At 34.2% G+C, this 14326-nt stretch overlaps 1 protein-coding gene across 1 annotated transcript; it reads right to left on the bottom strand.

Annotated features, from left to right (window-relative positions):
- Window positions 1–298: 298 nt before the first annotated feature.
- On the bottom strand, window positions 299–1811 carry LOC149157646 (patatin-like protein 6). Its single transcript, XM_089437649.1, has 2 exons — window positions 718–1811; window positions 299–613 (listed from the first exon to the last, which is right to left on the bottom strand). Exons 1-2 carry the CDS (start codon window positions 1756–1758, stop codon window positions 398–400), a joined length of 1257 nt encoding a protein of 418 aa, XP_089293775.1. The 5' UTR covers window positions 1759–1811; the 3' UTR covers window positions 299–397.
- Window positions 1812–14326: the final 12515 nt, after the last annotated feature.

Genomic DNA, 14326 nt, shown 5'->3' on the forward strand with positions numbered 1-14326 from the left:
ATAAAATAATATCCTTTCATTCCGCAATCAATCAATAAATAAATAAACAAAAAAAAATATGTGCCTTATTATTACTTAATTCTTTAGGTTGTTATAAAAAATACTTGAAACATTCGTGCTTCCACATCAACTAAGTCCTGTAGACCATGATATCATTGGAAAACTGAAGAACTTGGAATAACTCGGTACTTGCAAGAATAATCCAGCTTTTGGAATAACTTGAGACTTAATTAGCTAATATGAACTTACATTTCTTGGAATAACTTAGTACTTACATAACTAATTTGAGTTTGCCACTGGAAAATTATTTTTCCTATTGTCAAAACATTTTGAAATAGTTTGCATACATTTAAGACACAATCGACGCCACTTTGAACTTCCTCGCCCTCTGCAAAGTTCAAACCATTTTGCTGGCTGTCCTCCTTCGGTGTTCAATAAGAAGCTGCTCTGCAAACCAATCTAATCTCTCAGCGTTGCTCCGGGAAACCCTTCTTCTCCATCCAAATGGAATGCCCATGGATTCCACGCTCTTCTCTTTCAACGTCTCCTCCGCCAATTCCATCAATGCTTTCACATGCCCTTCACTCACACGTCCGCTCGGCTTTCTCGTTATCTGCAAAATAATAAATCATCACAGACAATATGTTTAGCCCATTTTTTAAATGTTCTTGTAAAACATTTGACACACAAACGTTCATGCAAAGGTTGTTAAATTACCTGCAATCTTACATAGTTTTGCGGATTGTCACCAAAAGCCACGGTGACTGCATGATCCACAATATCTGAGACTCCTGCACTCACAATATTCATGATCGGCTTTGCCCATTCCTCTATTCCCCAACTTTTTACCTGCTCATATTTGTATGGACAATCAACTTCTCCCGCTCCAAGGGACAACACCAAGATATCATCCATCCCTTTTACAGAAGGAAAGTCAACCTTATTATTCATCACATGAGTAATGGCTACCGCTGTGGGGTTGTTCGTCACTAACCCACCATCTATTCCCACAATTTTCGTTTGCCCGTCTACGGACTTAATGGAAATAGGCTTCTCGAATCCTGGAGAACACATGGTCGCATGACAGACTTCCCACATATTGAAATTGTAATTCTGCGTGTGCTTTGCACTTGCTTCTGAGAACAGGAAGGGCGAAGCGCTGCATAAATCGTAGCAGGGAATCAGAATGGGCTTCAGTGTGTCTCTCAATGTTAATGGTCGCCCATCGCTACTTCTGAATAGCCCCTGCAAAGTCTTTGCAAGGCTATTGGAGGAGCATATTGATGCAGCCGCTGCCTTGAGCCGGAGGATTAACTTATTCACCAACCCACATGATGACGGCAAGTGGAACAAATGTTTTCCCTTCTCTATAATGAAATCCATCGTCTCTTGGGGTGTATAAAGAGCTCTGCCGTTTTCACCCTTTGCGAATAAGGCAGCAACCATAATTCCACCAATATTAGTCCCCGCGGCAATGTCAAAATACTCTGAGATGTGCGCATTCGGATTTCCCGTCTTGAGGTGCAGAGCGTTTTGGAGATATAAGAGATAGCGGCAGGCTACAATCCCTCTCATTCCGCTCCCGTCGATGCTTAAAATGCACACTCTTCTGCTTGATCTTGATTCTGCAGGCTTCGAGTTCTCCGCATGACACGATGATTTATATTGTGAGAAAATTTCACGGCTGATATTATCGGTACCCTCATATCTCTCCTTTGACTCATCCCCTACATGATAAGTGCTGTTCATGAACGCCATGAAACCGCACCGCAGAATGAGTTTAAAGATATAATAATGAGACACCTTCAGATTAATGAGCTTTCAGAGAGTGAGAGTCAGTTTTATATCTCGTGTGTATATATAACCGGTTGCTGCAGAGAAAGATATAGCGGGTGACAGTATTTCAAAAAAAGGAACAGTTCCGTCAAAAGCAACGTGGAAGGGATCACATTCATATGAATAATAAAGTACATCTGTCTCGCAACTCAAGGAAATCGAATCCGTGCAGAGAAGGTAAAGTGGGAATCCGGAAAAGGGAGACCAGATGGCTTCCTGTGCACTTTCCATCTCTTTCAGTGATAGAGATTAGCACAGCTTTGGTCCTATCTGCCTATGGCTTTGATGCTAATTGGGCTATTCCATTGTTTCAGACGGCGGCGCAGACATTGAAACCTAATCTTTTGTGGTAAACCTCATTTCTGCCTTTGATTGTAACCGATCCACACACATTCCTTCTTAATCTTCGCCAAGTCGACGAACTGTCCACTCATATAATATAAAAATGCCTACTATATTATTTATTTTTAGAAAACAGCAACAAAAAGACCACGTTTGATTCCTTCGTAAGCAACAATTTTCATGAAAATAAAGTTGTTCATATATCATACATGATGATATTTACTAGGAGATCCGTATAAACCTCTCATCCTTCTCTACCGGTACAAACCAATGATCCTCCTCTAACCATTTTTAGTAAAAGGATTGTGTTGATGGTTTGGAAAAAAAAAATATAATATATTAATAATATTTATAAAAATGTTTACATAATTACTAATAGTAAAAAATTATATAATTATTAATATTATTAATATATATTTTTATAAGAATAATAATTATAATTGATTATGGTTGAGTAGAGTTAATTATGATTGAGCATAGTTTAAAAAACTTTCAAATTAGCTTTAAAAATAATGAAAGTTTTGGCAAGATTATGACAAAAGTCGGCATAAACTTTTGAAAATTTTGATTACATTTGTCAAACTTTAGGATTTTAGGTGCCGCAGGGGTTCTTGATGGCGTTGAATCCATTTCCACCATCTAAAAAAAGATTCAAACACTCCAACATTCTGATTTAAAAATAAATAAATAAATTTGCGAGATTCCAGCAAGACTCTGCCATCCGGGCGAATTTGTGGCATCGGTAGACAACGCCATTATGATTGAGTATACATGATTATATTTGACTTTTTATTGAAAATGGTTGTTTATGGTAGATCAATGTTTAAGGATGGTTGACTATGGTTGATCTGTGGTTAGCTATTGTTCACTATAGTTGAATATAGTTAATCGTGTTTGACCTTAGTTGACTAAGATTGACTTTGTTTACATATGATTAATTGACTATGGTCAACTGAGGATTAATGTTGATCAACAATATTTGATTATGATTTACCATGGTTGACAATGTTTGACTATGTTGACCACGTTTAAATGTGGTTGATTATGGTTGACCATGTTTCATTATCGTTGATGGCGATGAATTATGGTGGAGTATGTTAAAAAAAATTGAATTTGGTTAACTATCTTTGACCTTAATTATATTTAGCTCACTTTGTTTGATATGTTAAATATGGTTGGCTTTCATTGACCATGGTTGATCATGTTTGACTTTAGTTAACCATGTTTGAGTATGGTCCATTATATTTCAATATGGCTAACTACGGTATATCATGTTTGAGTATTCTTCACTTCTATTGACCATGTTTGACTATTGTTGACTTTGGTTTCCCATGGATCAAATTGTTGAATTTGGTTGACCATGGATGAGTTTGATTAGCCAAGATTGATTGTAGTTGAAAATTGTTGACCATATTTAACTATGATTGAATAGGGTTGGCCATGCATAATAATGGTTGACTATGCAAATGATAATTAGTCGTGTTACATTATGACATTCATCAAGTGTTATTGGAACATTCTTGAAAGATTATTTTGGATTGTGATGTTTCATAATGGTTATGTTAAAAATTGTAATGTTCATCTTCCTTGATTTAATCAAATCATGACATTGTTTAGTGCATACATTGCATTACAATGTTTATTGATGATTATGTCACAATGCAACATTCATTAGGGGTTGTTTGATTGTGACATTTCTCATTGGTTATGTCACAATGTGACATTTTTATTGGTTGACCACAATTGAGTTTGTTTACATATAGTTAACTAATAATGTTAACTATGGTTTGATCATGGTGGACAAAGTTTGACTATGTTTGAGATTGATTGACTATGTTTGACCATGGATGATAGTTGGTGATTATGGTCAATATTGTTTCACTATGATTGACTATTTCTTACTATTATTGAATTTTATTGACCATGATTGATTTTGGTTAACAATTGTTTACCATGTTCAACTATGGTTGACCATGGTTGACCATGGTTGAATATTGTTAACTATGTTTGACTACGGTTAACTATGGTTAACATACTTAACTATAGTTAAGTATGTCATATGTGACATTCCTAGAGTTATGTTGGATGGCAATGTTTCCCAATGATTATGTTGCATTTTTTCATTCATCTTGGTTCATTTTTGTCGAATTCCAATGCTCCTCAATCCTTTTGTTGCATTATAACACAAGGGCTTCATTCAATGAATCTCTGACATAGCACTTGCATTTGTGACATACTAAACAATAACATTAATTTGACTACATATTGGAAAATAGCTCTAAAAAGTCACTTTATTTGACCCCCTACCATTACAAACCCAATACACCTTCCGAATTTAAAAAAACCCTACTTACACTAGATATTTTAGGTATTTATTTTTTCATTAGCTTTTTTTATACCCCTTTATATTTATATCCCTATAATTGTGACATATTGTTTCTCTATGACCTCACATGCATTCTATAATGCACCTTTCCTCTTCTCATATACATTATAGATTCATATTAGTTCTTCCACAATGCAATTACTCAACCCACACTCAAGCACATCTCATTGTGGTTTGTGGCATTTAATGGTCTAAGGCACACAAATATTAACCATGTTTTAGGAAGATTCATTATGTGCATGTATACAAAATGGCATATAAATTGATCTATATGATGATGAAAAATCAATTAATGAATCTCTATGAATACATTTGCACCAAATAAGGTGTTCAAGCACAATTCTAGACCTTATAGATGCAAGAGCACTATCTACAACCTTGGTTGCGGCCCCAAATCTCAAAATCTATGTAAAGTGATGGGTTATACCTCCATCACTCAATTAATCATTCACTCATTATCTCTCAAGCAAGGGAACTTATTACAAACTATTTGGGTATTTGGAGAGGAATAAAGAGAGCAAACTCCTTGTATGTTGTTGCATTGCATATCTATGAATCTTGCTATACTCGTGCATTCATGGTGAATATGGACATGAAAAACCACACTTATTTATAAGTAACAACCTTTCTTTTTGTAGTATTTACAAATTATAAGCAATAGTCGAACAATTTTCCACTTTTTTGACAAATGTTATATATACAGACTTAATGGTATAGGAACACTAAACTAGATGAAAGATTTTCTAGTCTCTACATTGATGTGATGTGCTCCTTTGTAAATTCTCAATAAGATAAATATTTTCTTTTATTTACCAAAAAAAAAGTTTTAATGGGGTCCAAGTTGCTAAGTCAAATAATTGTGTCATATTCATAAGCATGTGTGCTTGATTAAGTATTGTATTTTATGTTGTGATTTTCCTAGTTCACTTATAAACTAATGCAAAATATCTAGCACGTATTGAATGTGCAATCACACTCCAACAACATATAAAAATGAAAACTCTAGAAAATTCTAATGAAAAATGACATTCACATAGAGAATACCCTACTGGAAGTTACACTCAACCTTCAATTATTACCCTCCCTTCTTCAATCCTCTAGCATGGATTATTCCTTCTTCAATGTGAAAGCTTGCTCTAATGTTGATTTGTAGATGATGTGACTATGGCCTATCCATCTCATAAACATGGACACTTTCATGGAATTAATTAAAAAATTGTGTTCTCTGTCAAGTTCAAGGCTTCTTTTCTGACAAGGATGAATGAGTGGCTCTATTTGGTCAAGACTAGTTGGCTTGGTTCACTACTTGTATTTCCAAGACTAAGGATTATTCAAGAAATGCAAGAACCCTATATTTAATGGCCAACAACTAAAAAACTCTATTGTGTTAAGCTAATAAATGTTGTCTAATTTTTAATTTACCTTCATAAAATTCACTCCATCATTTATCTCCTTATTCACAATGTAATTAATTGATGAGAAACTACTTGGCATTGAATATATGGCATTACTCAAACAATTGTTTGCCCAAAACATGTGGTTGTAGCTTGATATGATGCAATAGACTCATGATATAATGTTCTAGGCAATAAACCAACATTGATTTAATTGAAGAGACCACTTGGCAACTTGGGTGATTTCTAATTTGGGCAATGTGTAGCCTTGAGGGAAAATTGCTTAGCTACATCTCACATACACAAGTACATTGTCATGACCAACATCATGATAAGCAAGGAAAACAAATAAAGCACCATAATCATATCCATCTACCATCGCCAAGGGCATCAAATCACATGAAAAATCTCTCTCATCAATACATCCAAGCTCATCCAACAACTACTCCAATTTGTGAAATCTCATACAAGCTAAGGGGTAATAGGGTCTATTATCTATAATGTGTTTATTGTTAGCAATTTCAAGCCATGTGAGCCATTTCACTTGGATTAATCCATTCCATTCACACATTTAGAGGCTTCCATTTCGGAATTAAAGCATTCTCATTATGAAGATGTTTTCCTTGATGTCCATATCAAGACTAGTAGGTGACATCAAATTAGTATGTGAGTGAAGTTGTCAAGAAGGGGTTTTCTTTAGCATGCCATAAATGCACATGTTATATCAAAGATTCATTGAGTGAAGCCCCCATGTGACTAACCTACAATATGATAAGAGCTATGGAGGTCCAAGTCAGGAAGGCTTTGACCTTCCTTCATTGAAGCATCGAATAACCATATGTTGACGGGGAAAAATCCCACCTACAACTTGGTGAAAATGCAAAGATGGTAGAAATTGGTAGAACAATTTCAAGTTGGGTAAGAAGACATGGAGGTCGCAAGGCTTACCATATTAATTAACTAGATTATGATGACTCATAGCATGTGTGACTTCATGGGGTGAGTTGGTCACACCATTCCAACTCCCCCATCACGGTCCCCTCCCATCATTTCGAAAATGACTAAAAATAACCGATACTCATAAAATTTGCACTATCATTTATTTTGCAATTTATTTAACATATTTTTTCACATATAAAAAATGAAAAGAATGATATTTTTTAATATAAGTTTAATTTACTATGATATTCTTTCACTATGAACATAAATAAGATATTTTAAAATGATTAAATTAACAATCAATATGGAATTATTTAATATGTACATTATAACCTAATTATTTCTCTATGTATTTATATTTTTAAATTAATATGAAATTATTCAATATCCCATGAAGCAACTCATTTGGTTATGACCATGAAAGTGAAGTGGTATGTGTGAGGAGGTTAGAGGTTCAAATATGCCCAGATCACCTATAACCCCAACACGCACCTAGAAGTTATAAAGTCTCCTCATTTTGAAATTTATTTTTAATATTTTTCTACATTTAAATTGTAATGAAGATGCCAGAAAAGACATACTTAAGAACCTAGAAATTATAAAGTCTCTTCATATAAAAATTTATTTTTAAATTTTTATTGCATTTAAATTGTAATGAAATTATAATGAAGATACAATGTTAGAAATTTTAGATTGAATTAGAATGTTAATATTTATTAATCAAATAAATATTCCAGCATATAAAAACATATTTTTTTATATTTAAAAAAATAAAATATAATGTTTTTCAATATAAAGAACCATAGATATGATTGTTTTCAATGTAGAGAAAACAAATCTTTTAAACAAATCCTTACACAAGTGAAAGTTATGAGAAAACCATGAAATTTCATTGCGTAGTAAAAGTAATGGAAAAAAATCTTAACTGGACATGTATCTAAAAACCATTTCTATTTAATCACAAATGCAAGTCTTTCTGAAGCTAGTTTGTAGTACTGGTCAAATATTTGATGATCACGTTGGTCTATTGGCTTTCCATTGATAGTAGAAACAAGGGAAATGTTTGTGTTGGAATTAACTGTAATAATTACAAATGAACTTTGCCTGCATTTGTCGGTGAAGGGACCATTAGACATGTCAAGAATAACTTCCATATACTTTACTCAAGATAATGACGGAAACCCTGACAAAAAGGACACTATTACATTTTTTTTTCTAGAATATATGTGTTGTATCAAGACTAAAATTTCAATACATATTGTCTGTTAACTTATAAAGTTTCATTTTGCAGCCTCACAATGATATGCACGTTGAAGGACCTCTCCAAAATCCTCTTGACAGACACTCGGATAACTAATAAGATGCCACTATTCGTTGAAGAGATTTAAAGGCCTTTTGATAATTAATGAAACCCATGAACCAAAATTCATGATTATCTATAGTCTATATGATTCAGATCTCTTCAACTACCAGAATTATCCAAGATCTTTTACTTCTGTGATGTTAGCAAAATTGCATATGAAAGAGTATAAAATAAGCACATGTGAATGCTTTAGAGAAGATGAAACATAACAAAAGCCACCAAATCAAGAACACAAACACATTGATAACAAAGCTCACCTAGTGTGGGTTACGTCTCTAAGCCTTGGTGTCAAGAGTGGGGAGGCCACTTCATTAATTCTACAAGATGATGATGCACATGTTATGTTCTTTATCATTACAAGGACGAATACCCTCAATCAGAGTGGTATGTCTCTCCACGAGATTTTCTCAAGAACTCTCACTCATATGGGAAAATTCCCTCAACAAGAGTGGCATGTCTCTTCATGAGGCATTCTCCTTATAGGAACTCTCACTCAAATAGGCATTCCTTCAACATGAAAAGATAATAAATTCTCACATGATGTGGCATACAAGTATCTCTCAACTTAATGGTAATTAGGGATCTCAACAAAAAAAACATCATCTCACCAAATTAGAAGAAAAGCATGACATAAATGTATCATTTACCTCCACTATCAGGGATGGCCAAAAAATTCAAGGCTCAACTACTAAAACATACGCCACCGCTGAATTCATGGAATGAAATCATATCAAAAGACTATAAAACTTTCCCCTTTTTGAAACCATCAAATTCTAGACCCTCGGGAATCTTGAAGATTCCCCCAATGATTCCTTCCTGAAGATGGCCAAAAAATCCACTGCTTGGATGAATATTCTGAGCATACTACTACACTCCCTGTGAAATTTTGTGAAAAATAACCATAAAGTCGGCATCATTCCACCTTAGTAAAAAATCAACCTCTAAGAGAATCTTTTAGATTCCACGAGATTCTCCAAAGATTCCTCACTATTGGACACCTTAATTTATGCTACTCGGATGGAGATTATGACTGCATGGTTGGACTCCTAGCGAGAAAACATGAAAAAATGGCTATAAGCTTGACAAATTCTGACACTAGCAACTCTGGCCCTCAAGAGAATCTTTTTAGCATCTCTTGATTCTCCTCGCTCAGGGTTCTACACCTTAGATTTGTTCATGGTTCTACCCACCTCCTTGGTCAGAGTTATGTCTCTCCTCTTCTCTGCCCTCTTTGAATGGTGCAAATGGGTTCATATGTAAGGTTTTCGGCGGATATAACAAGGTGAGGCCCCATGAGCCATTGGTAGTGGACTATATTGGGTGCGGGGTGGTTGGGGTTCCAACCCCACTGACCTGCTGATTCGATATGGTGCATTTTTTTAGCCTATAGGTTACTCATATTAAGCTGGCGGTTAGCGTTAAATATGGAGGCGTTAACATTTTTTGTTATACACATTGGCGGGTTGTGGTATGATGGGCGAGGTCTATGGGCACGTGACCCTGACCTTTTGTTTATTTCTTTTATATCATATGTAATATATTTGTGGTATGGGGGTGCGATGGGTCCTTCGGGGGTGGTTTGCCCACCTTACTTTAATACACAACCATTTGCAGGGGTGGCAAGAGTGGCAGCCCGCCACCCCTATTATTATATTTTTTTATTATTTTTAAATCAACTAGTTTAAATCCTCCCACCAAAAAATAAGGGTTCATAAACAAATTAAAGTGGCAAAAAATTCCTATTCCAGCTGCCATATTCTGTGCGTTGGGAATCCACCAATTGTTTGCCTCGTTAAGCCTGCCACTTGTCCAAGTTTGATCGAAACTTTGACCATCTATAAGTTAAGCATACAAACTCAGATTTGAGTGTCATTCACACCATTGGAATCAGGGCGACAAGCACTACGATTTGGTCCTAGTTTTGATTAAATCTGAGGACTTTGAATTTTGAACTTTTCCATAGCCACTGCTAAATTTTTGAGCATGTCTGGAGCCACCTGGATCACTATATTTGTATATATTTCTCTAAAGGCTTGTTCACATTCTAACATGGGCTAACTGATCTCACTCTTTTAAGAGGTATAACCACCTAGAATATCCAATCCAATAATTCCATGATTAGTTACAAAGCTCTAAGTATTGAAGGAATTTATCAATTGGAACACATTTCTATCATTCTTCTTGAATTTCCTAGTGAATTGGAGTTGTTAAAACATAAAATATAGGTCATTCGATTTTATTTTTATATTTATTATAACAGCCACCAAGTCGAAAATTCACGGGGTTAATATCCAGGAAGCCTCTAGTTAAGAGATGAAATTTGTATATTTTGTGGATGGCGGAAATTTCTACACTCTACAGCGTAGGAACCATTTTGAAAACAATCATATTGTGTCAACACTTAGACAACAAAATCTAAAGATGTTCTTATAGTGGGACACGAACCCACAAATTTGAATTCTGCAGTGTGAAATTCTCCTATGCAGTAGTATTGAAAATCTAGAGACATTGATTTTGCAAATGTGAAGAACATGAAAATTCACTTCAAAATGCCATATACCTTGAAATAAAGTTAAACCTGGAACTTCACATAATACATGAATGATAGTTGTGGGTGCGAGCAATTGTTATAGGTTAAAAACTAAGGTTTTATGTTGACATTTAATCTTACGACACTTCTATTAAAGGTTAAAGTATTCCTAAGGCATAGATGACCTAAAGTGGGGTTTTAGGACTGTACAAAATGAAGTATTCACAAACAATAGATCAATTGTTGCATATGTTAAAATACAATAACAACATCTAGAACAATGTTGAAATAGAACCCATGTAAACCAAACAAGCTTATGTGAGGCAGAAACATCATTGATGGGTAGAAAAGTATGCTTAGTTCAAAAATATGAGGGTTGCTAGAAAAATGAAAATGCCCAGTAGCATAGGCCAATGTTGTCATTCTGATGAAAGTTTTCCAGCGAAGTGAATGTGCATCAGTGAACATTGGTAAGTGTGGTGAAAGTATTGTTAACACAGTTGAAGGAAAATTTCTTGAATACATAGCTTTGTGTTACTAGATTCCCATATATTAGATAAGAAAAGCTACCCTACACGGAAACATAAATGTATTCCCTCTTATCATATAAGGGATTTTGGTAACTTGTAATAGGCTAGGAAGCAAAATCAAAACCAGTGGCAAGGGAATACCAAAAGAAGAACAAGGAGGCCTTAATGATCATTGTCTTGTAGTGATTAACAAAACATTTCCTCGTATTAGAAGCATTGGTATTTCGAGTGATCCGTGGAATAAACTCAAGGCTCCATGTGAGATGTCAAATGAGGTAAGAATTATGTTTCTTAGAGACTAGTTGGCAACTTTGAAGACTCTATATAAAAATTGTTTAAATTGAAAATGTTACAAAGCTAAAAGAGCTCAAGCATAAGTTGTGGGCGATTGGAGAAATGACTAAGTGCAAACTATTTTGTGATGTTATTGAACAATTTCCAAGGGAATATAATGAACTTGTTACCTCTCTGTGTGTGTTGTCTAGGATAACTAACTATTATTTTATAAGGTGGTTGGTATGCTCTTGTACGAAGAAAAGATGAAAACAGGTTGATGAGAGGAGTGTGGATAAGGCATTTGCAGCCAAACATGGTGGAAATGGACACTGAAGGAAACAACAAAACAAAAGGTGGTTCATCAATTAGAATTATTGAAGGCATAATATTGAGGACACAAAAGTTATTTTTCATTCCAATTCTAGTATTTAAAGAAGGAGAATGCAATCTTGTGATTTGTGTACAAACTTGGACACACCGAAAATGAGTGCTTTAAGAGAATATATATTTCTAATGTCGGTTCTATCACAATTAGAAGACGCAAGAAATTATGTTGAGTATAAAGAAAAAAAAAATATGGAGTAACATAGTTTCTCTCTGTGGATGGCTTGAACAATATTTATTATGCTTCAGAGTTCTTGGGATCTAGCTTCCAAGCAAATGTTTGACAGGAAGGCTTACTATTTAAAGTTTCATAATAAAAAATGAGATAGTGGAACTTGGAGATGATAGAACTCATGAAGTACAAGGAAGATGAATAGTTCCCATGAGGATGGTTGATGATAGTGTTAAAAATAGAATTTTCTCCAAAAGGTGCAAAGATATGCGATAGGATTGCTAAATTGAAAAAAAATTAATTTGATATATATATATATATATATATATATATATATATATATATATATATATATATATATATATATATATATATATATAGATAGATAGATAGATAGATAGGAAGGGTGCTACTAAGTAATGTGCATTGTAAGTTGCATAAGTAAAACCAATATGTTATGAAGATTAGAATCATCTCTAAGTGTTGACTGCAAATTCTTACAAATATATTAACTTTTTTTTAACGGCTATATTCAAAATTGTTGACTATATACCTAGATCTATTGGGATAAGAGACTATACAAGTTATTTCTCCTCTAAACATAAGATACTGTCTATCTTTAGAGACTCAAAGTTTGAACTTTTGATATTGGAAGGAAAATATTTTGATGTATGTAACATTTCCATTTCTGATGGTGAGATGCAAGTACTTTCCCTCTCCAATCTCAAAATTCTTGAAAAGTACATTGTCCCCATGCAACAGGTATTTAGATGTATGAATAGATATGTCCAAGGAATCCAACTTGAGCAAATTAAGTCGTAAGCACAATTTTGAAAAAATAAATATGCCCATCAGAAGTACTCCAAGTATAAAATAAAAAGGCATCCACTAGATTCTATACAACAAACATTTGAGTTTAATGAAACAATGTAAAGTTGAAGGAAATATTCAACGTACCTTGAAGAGTTGAGCTTATTTCCTTGAATTCCTTTGGGGTGGAAATTTCTTCTGGGAAATGTGAGTCCAAGACAGATACCAGACTTGGATGTTCACCTTTCTTAATGTTGTTTTTTCGAACACTAGTCCCAAATACGGGAAGTTTTATTATTGGGGTGTCTGGAGAAGGAAATTATGGTTGCACTAATTCTGGTGACATTACTTGGAAACAATGAAATTAATTCAATCAATTTATTATTAGAAACTAAACAATACCAACCTAAGCAAGCATGTGCATATGAAATATTTTGTTCATTTTAGAGAATTTTGATCCAAACTATGATGATGACAGAAAATTCAATTGATATCATCTATAACAGTAAAAAAACATAAAGTGGCTGGCATTTTCACTCTATCGGCCTGAACACTAGATAACATTTCCTCACATTAGACATAAACGGGGTCCTTGTGATATGCTTCAGAAGTAGGTTGTTCGGAAGCTTCAACATCTATGGTTGAGGTCTCACTCACTGCAACTATTGAACATTCAATTGGTTTTCTTGTAGGTTTTGGATCATTAATCAAATGCTTACAAGGCTCTTGTTTCTTATATTGCAATTCCACTTGCTTTTTTTGTAGTAGAACACAACGGTCTTTATCTAAGAGAAATTTGAGATCAGGACCAAGCTATGCACAATTTGACTTTGGAGAATTAGAGCTTTTGTTGTTTGACCTTTTCCCTCTCGATAAAAAGCTCCCTTTCAAACTTGAAACTTTCCCCTAAAAAATAGTTTTTTTGCTCTTGGATTTGATCATAGGGGAATTTTGAGGTCTAAAATGGGCCTCCTAAGGAAATTATAAAATAATAGTGGAAATATAAAATAATATTATATTACATCATCAAATTTTAGAGGGAAAAAAGGAAAAAACTATTTTTTCAACTCATATGTTCAACTTATCTCCCTATGGGCTAACTCAAATTTTGAGTGGAAACAATTGTTGGATGCAAAATTTGATTCCTCACCCAAGGATTACCCATGCTACATAATTTCGATGGACCCTACTACATGAAAAATGAGAAATACATGAAAAACTTGATTGCAATCACGTTTTTCATGTATTTCTCATTTTTCATGTAGCAAGGTCCATTGAAATTATGCAACATGGGTACTCATTAGATGGGGAATTAAATTTTTCATCGAACGAGTACTCTCGCTTGAAATTTGAGTAAAACATAA

Source organism: Pinus tabuliformis, chromosome 5_2 (genome assembly GCF_031772625.1).
Source record: "Pinus tabuliformis cultivar Carrire ecotype Pingquan chromosome 5_2, CPIR1, whole genome shotgun sequence".
In the NCBI taxonomy this organism is placed as follows: Eukaryota; Viridiplantae; Streptophyta; class Pinopsida; order Pinales; family Pinaceae; genus Pinus; species Pinus tabuliformis.